Below are 7,241 nucleotides of genomic sequence, written 5' to 3' on the forward strand. Positions count from 1 at the left end.
TACACTTAGAAAATACCTTTTTTTTTTAATGGAAAAAAAATTTAGAATCCAAATCTACAAACGACAGAATTAAAGCTAACCAGAAGTTAGCTACTCTTTTTTTAGCACAACGTCTATCTGGAAACACATATTTAGCATACCTCATCATACATAATTATCGTTTTCATGGATTCAAATACACGTGTTTAAATCCAGCATGCCAGCTTGTTCTGAAATCAAAAAATGTAGGACGGTTTCAGTTTGTTTAAGCCTGCTCAAAACTGTTTTTATTGCGAATAAACCTAATGACGGCATCAAAAGTTTAAATACAGTGGCACACAAATGGATGTTCTGCAACATAAAGGGAACTTCCTGTTAAATTTACTTTTTTGTTGTTTAAGCGAGAGAACTTTGCTTTTGTAACAAAACAGTCAAAACTGTTCAGCGTTCATGTTCAACTAAAAAAACTCAGCAAATAGTATTAAACCCTCATTATGACAGATAAAAAAGCAACTTGAACAAGTAATTATAATACATGGAACGTTATTTTTGGCACTTGTAGCCATTTAGGTTTACAAACACACAGAAATCGCCACTTCAGAGACAATAACTGGGTTTTTCCCGGGGTCTGGTTTGTGTGTCCGACTTTTTTCAAGGCCCACATTTCTGGTGAGGCATGCCTGGTAGTTTTCTTTTCCGCACTAATAAAGATAAGAGTCTAGAGCTGTGTCAGGTGGAAACCTTGTAAATCAGACACAACTGGTTCGTGTTTGGGCCCAGCTCTCACGACAGGCAGCTCAAAGGTTGATGAGAAGAATCGTTTATTCCCTCTTCATGATCAGCGACGCTTTGCGTTTGTCCAGTTTATTCATCACTGGTTGAACCCAGCAGCTTTAACTTTTTTTATTTCAAGTTTATAATTTAATTTAAACCTGATTTACGGAGCTTCCAAACAAGCAACTAAAAAACACTTTTTAACCTACAAGTGAGATCTTCTCAGTAAGAACAAAAATACATTTAACACAACACGAGTCTACTCCAAAAGGAGTCAACACCCTTAAAAACCAGTTTGCTTGGTTCACAATGAGCAATAAAACATGTCACACCAGGACTTTAGTTAAGAAAAAGAGAACATAAATGTATTTATCTTGGTTTTAATAGAAAATGTTGAGTTACACAATTGTTATAAAAGTATGGAACACAGTAATAAACACTGAGGATGTCAGAAAATCAAAAAGATATTGTTGGCAAGATGAACTGCAACAGTAAGCAGTGACTTAAAGGCAAGGTAAAACGCTGAGACACTAAAATATGCAACATACTGCACAGCAGCTTCAGATACTGCCGTGTAAAGAACTTATGTGTTTTAGTTATAGGCATATTTACAATAAAATCTGAAGGAGTACACAAACAAAAACTGGGCAACTCAAACCTACAAATTCAGTCATAGGTCTAGCACCCTTTACAGCAATATATTACAAACGATACACACAGGTGTCATGTGACTTTTATAAGAGATCTGCAGAGCGCCAGGTCAAACAGTAACTTTACTTAAATCTTTTGAAAAATATACAGATTTAAACAGGTTTGGATTGCTCAGTAATAATAACCACATGGGGTACGACTGCAGCAGAAAAACTAACAAACCAGCTGCATTCTTCGATTTGTTGTGGGCTCATATAAACATCAAGCAAAGTGACAATTTAGGATTCAAATTTGTTTTAAAAAAAACAAAACGTCTTCATGTAAAAGTCGAATAAGTTAAATGCAAAACGCCTGTTGACTCTATACAAATTTCAGCTCAGTGAAATTAATTAAAAAAAATAAAAATAAAATAAAAAAGACGACGCATTTACAATATTTCACGAGACTGCAAAACAAAACGAAAGCAATATGGTTAAGACGAGTTTCAAGCCTTTCAGTTCAAACTGCTACACCGTCACTCAGTCTCGTTTACCTTCACCTGCAGCATTCAGTAATGAAGCCTCGATCAGCAACAAACAAAATGTCCAGATTACCGAGAATGGACAGCAAAGTAGTAAATACATGTACCAAAGTAGATACATTCCATAATACGCAAGTTTAAAATACAACTGTGGATTTTTCTTCATATTTCAGATGACGGGTAACTTTAAAAATATATACCATGTACTCAGTGATGCATAAATAACCAAACGGGATAAAATAATTCAAACAAACATATGGGAGTAATGTTCAAATTCCATTATTGCACCTTACAGTACTGTAGTGGTTTCATTGGTGCATTTCATTCAGTGAGCTCACCAGTGACTGATAACCTTCTGAACATACAACTTCGCATCTGAATCTATAGTATCCCAAACCATTTGGGGGTGGCGGGGTCAGAGTGTCTGACTTAACTCTACAAAGTGAACTTCTGCAGAAACGTGGTGATCTCTCTGGTGCAGGTGGAGACTTTATGATTTTGCGTTTGGACGCAAGGACGTGAGGGTTAAAATGTCTTGTTGGAACGAAACCGCGGAGTGAAATGCCTCCAATTTCTACGACGGAGCTTTACGGCCACACAAAAACATATTACATTGCTACGCTAAGAAAAAAATTAATAAAAGCCATAAAATTATGAGAATAAAGTTGTATTATTATGAGAATAAAGTCATACGACTTTAAAAAAAAAATTTCTTTCATGAATCAGCTCCACAACGCGACCTGTCAATCAATTCAGTAGGCGTGTCAGCAAATGACCAATCCGAAGCTAAACGAGTCGTGATATTATCCGAACTTGGACACGATAAAGCAGGTTTACTACATTTTAACTGTGGTAAAATGAAGAATGTTTGTTAGACTTTATTGTTACCGACACTCTTACTCAAAACGTGTTCCAATACTGCCACCTGCTGTTGTGTTTTTGTATGCTGCTTCTGGGAAGCATATATGTGACGTCACTACGTCATGACTTTCGCTTTTGCTTACATTTGAAAATGGCGCTCAGTGAGCGAAACTGTGATAAATATGCCAGAAAGGCGGAGACCCAGCGACTCACTTATTTCTCTCTCTCTGCAACGCCAACACCTCTGCGCTACAATCCATTTAACAATGTTGAGCATCTTAAGTTATACTTTGGTATTGGTTTTACAAATAAGGAGATAGTTAATCTGTTAGCACATCTGCATCAGATTATTATCGGTATCAGGACTTTGAACCTGCTTACAGTAAGATGGTACGTTCTAGCTCTCTGCAGGTAAGGAGCGTTTAGCTTCGAATTGGTCATTTGCTGACACGCCTACTGGGTTGATTGACAGGTCACGTTGTGGATCCGACTCGTGGGAAAAAATAAAATAAACGAGAGCTGTAAAAACAAAAAATGTCTTGTACGACTTTATTCTCGTAATACTACAACTTTATTCTCATAATTTTATGGCTTTTATTGTTTTTTTTTGCGTGACCCTAAAGCTCCGTCGTAAATGTCAATGCAACTGGCGGCAAATAAAAACATTAATGGTAAGATATTTTTATAGGATAACTGAAAGTTAACTTTTCTGTTTTCCCTTTATCGGAATAGTTGTTTAAAATAGTCTGTTTAGTTTCATTAATTAACTAATGCTGATTGGTCTGTGCAGGGTGGGGTGACAAGAAAAAGGACATCATACAAATATGTTATCAGTAGCTCCGCCCCCTCACTTAGTGGGCTAACCAATTTTTTTTTTTCCACAGCACGAACATCCAAAATGAACCTTTGCGACAAATTAAAAGTCCATCTTTCAATAAAACCCATGCATTAACACTTCTGTCAGATCTGTCGACTTCTCGAACTGCTGAACCAGCACCGTCTGGCTCACTATATGAAATCTACACCGACAACACTTGTGAATAAAAGCAAACTACATTGCACTTGGACACATGATACACAACGTTGTCCATATTTTGTTTTTTTTTACTTGTAATTCCTTTAAGAAAATATTTAAGTTAATATTTTGTATCTTTTGACGTCTCGTGATATTTATCTTCTCCCAAATGTACACTCGTGTTTACAGACAAAATCTACATTCATGGAAAAACTCCAACTGTACATCCCATCACCTCGTACTTTTGGCCCATCACTTTGCTGAGCCTCATTTTTAAAATTTGGCATTTTGGGACCGTTTCCGGCGTTCCCACGTCTGCAAAAGAGTCTGCACTTGCTCTCTGTAGAGCAACTCGGGGTTTCGGGTGATTGAGCACCACCACTGGCTGGTTCGGACCGGGTCGTTTCACCAGCTGGTCCTCCTTCAGCGGCATGGGGTAAATCACCGTACAATCTCCGAGGCTGCCGATGGGTAAGCGAGGCTTATATCCAAGCTCCAGCCCTTTCTCGCTTTTTTCCCACACACCGACCTGCACCCGTCTCAGGGAGATAGTCAAGAATTTAGAGACGTCGTTCTCGTTTATGCCCGTTTGTGGGAGAGGATCTACGGTTGCAGCTGCCTCTAACTGTGGAGCAGCTTCGGACTCCATACACGTGGAAGATTTTGAAGCGGCAACTGGACTGCAGTTGTTACCATCTGTTGTTTCGACGACGCTTTTCTCCTCCTTGACACGGAGGTCATCGTGCGTTGGCACAGATGACGGCAGAACATCCTGCACCTCCACCTTTACAGCCTCGCTCGTCTGCCGTGTCAGCGACGCGTCGTGGGTGAAGGATCCATTTTTTGCAGGGACCTGAACGGAGTGCCGTGCTGCTGGTGCCTTGCATCTTTGCGCCGTGTCGTTTTTTATTTTAATCTTGAGTTGATCTCGAGTTGAAGCTTCAGAACTGTGTTTTTTATCCATCACTATGCCTCTCAGAGCCATTACCAGTGGCTGAATGGAGCCTTGGCTTTCCTCCGGCTGCTGACTTAATGAAAACACAGAGGAGATGACAGGAAAACTCTCGGGTTTTGACACATCTACTTTTGTTTTGCCTTCATTAAATCGGACCCCCTGGGTACAAGCAGCACCGGTAGATACTTTTGAATTAGTATGATTAGGAAGGACGGGTGCTTTAATTGATATGGGTTTAGTTAGGATTCTTAGTGGTTGAAAAGTCTGATTTGCTACATTAGGTTTTTTGATTAAAATGGATGGAGGTCTCACTTGGGCAGCAGAATTTGCAACACCCTTCAGAGAACTACCGGTAAAAGACTGTTTGGTTTGCTGGTTGAGGCACACCACCCCTTTAGCATCTTTTGGGGCAGCGATGCTTTTGACGCAGATCAGGTCTGGTTCCAGCTTCATGGATCCCGATACCTCTTTAACGTTGCTCATCTCGGTTGGCCTCCTCACTGGGATAGTCCTGGGGGGTTCCGCAGCTGCATTTTTTCTCTCATCCATCGCTCTCTGGGGAATATTTGTGCCCATGCTGAGCGGATGAGCAGCAGTGTTCAACCAGCTCCTGACACTGCCGGAGAAGGCAGCCGGAGAAGCAGCACTGTGGTTCACAGATGCTGCCTGTGTAACGTGGATCACACCATTTCCTTCACTTACAGGACTCAGGATGTTTTTGAAAACTTTGTTTGGGGCGACTGTGTTGCACTCCAAATTAATTATTTCTGGTGATGTTCTTTTCAAAGCGCGCTTCCCTTTGTTTGCTAAATTTGGAAGGTTGTTAGAAATCTTCACTGGCACAGCAGCGGGACGCTCTACATTTGCCGTCTTTGTTTCGCACAGCTTCCTGTTGACTATGCACATGTCCATACTCGAAGACCTCGCTGTGTTGGCGTGATGTAAAGTGGAAGGTAACGGCTTTACCTGAGCAGCATTTTGTGTAACTGCTGTTTTTGTATTCTTTATCACAGACTCATTTTCCTGCTGAGAGGTGAGCCTCAGTTTGAGCTCCTTAGTCCCATTGACAGTTTTCACCTCAACAAGCTCCACCAAACAGCCAGCAGGGATGCTTACTTCATCTGGCAGACTAACTGTTAGAGCCCTGTTGTGCTGAATGAGTCCATTCAGATGAGACAGGCGTTCTGCATTACCGTTTGTGGCATTTGATACATTTGTGTCCAGTGTTTTCCCTCTTTGATTATCCTTTCCCAGTCTGACAGCAGGTGCAGTTGGGGTGGGCACGGTCACTCGGACAACAGGTTGAGGTGGACAAGGATCAGCAGTAGATGCACTTGTTAAAGCAGTGGAGACGGGGACAAGTGGACTTTTTGTCATGCCAGGCTTAGCAGCTCCTTGACTGACGTTCTTACTATGCAAGCGGTCAATGTGCTTCACAAGGCACAGCCTTCTCATATAGCCTTGTCCACAGTGAGGGCATTTGAATGGATACTTTGTGGTGTGCTGCTTCATGTGCTCGTTTAATTCTGCCTCGCTGAACGAAACACGATTGCAGTAGAAACAAAAAAACCTCGCCCCCGTGTGCTCCACCATGTGCTTGTTGAACTCAACTGCGTTCATAGAAGCGAATCCACATTTTTCACAGTACATCACTTTCGGGGTACTTAATGGATGCTCCACGGCCACGTTCGGATATCCGGCATTCACAGTTGACGGCATGCTTTCATAGCTCACAGGCTTCATGGTGGAGTCCTGGTCATCTGGCAGCAGCTGTCACAGATCTTAAAGATGCAGTAGCAAGAAGTAAACATCCATCTCCAGCTGATAAAATCCAGGGTTTGGTCCACAGGTGGGCTCACGATGCGGTGTCTCTCTCTGCCTGTGTGAAGCAGATGGAAAAGCTTCAACAGTCACATCATAGTGAGTGAATCCTGCTGGCAAGGAGGCCCACAATAAGCCCCTCCCCCTCACACACAGATCTTTATCGTTTTTTCTCCCGCAGCCATTTATCTTATAGCCCACTGAATAAAAATGCTTAAAGAAAAGAATGCAGCCTGCCAACCTGAATGCAGTTATTTAAATGTGCATCTCCCGGCTGTCCTCCCGAGCTGTCCTTCTTTGAATGCGAGGAAAAGGCCTCGGAGGCGACGGTCCGCATTTCCAATGTTTACAAGCGAATTCAGTTTATCAAACGTGTCCTATATGAGTGCAATAAAACCGTATAAGCTGTGTTATATCATTTTAAAATGTGTAAAAGCAACGAAAATACCTTAGTTGGGGGTTATTTTAACGCTTTTCAAGGGAGCAAACAAGCCCGCTTTGAGTTGTCTCATCATTAGCAGCCTACAGCTAGCCTTTTTTGTACACTTCCGGAAAAAATTACAGTTCTTGCTTTCAAAATAAAAGACAACATTTAAATTGAAATTGACCACAGCAACTCTGGAGTTATTTTACTTCTTTTCACAGAAATTGTGTCAGAACTCCTT

General features: G+C 41.3%; 1 protein-coding gene across 1 annotated transcript; it reads right to left on the reverse strand.

Moving 5' to 3' along the window:
- Positions 1-3,416: 3,416 nt before the first annotated feature.
- LOC119408663 lies at positions 3,417-6,959 on the reverse strand. Its single transcript, XM_037675506.1, has 2 exons — positions 6,818-6,959; positions 3,417-6,634 (listed from the first exon to the last, which is right to left on the reverse strand). Exon 2 carries the CDS (start codon positions 6,496-6,498, stop codon positions 4,003-4,005), a length of 2,496 nt encoding a protein of 831 aa, XP_037531434.1. The 5' UTR covers positions 6,499-6,634; positions 6,818-6,959; the 3' UTR covers positions 3,417-4,002.
- Positions 6,960-7,241: the final 282 nt, after the last annotated feature.

Source organism: Nematolebias whitei, chromosome 4 (assembly GCF_014905685.2).
Source record: "Nematolebias whitei isolate Nwh7 chromosome 4, NemWhi1, whole genome shotgun sequence".
In the NCBI taxonomy this organism is placed as follows: Eukaryota; Metazoa; Chordata; class Actinopteri; order Cyprinodontiformes; family Rivulidae; genus Nematolebias; species Nematolebias whitei.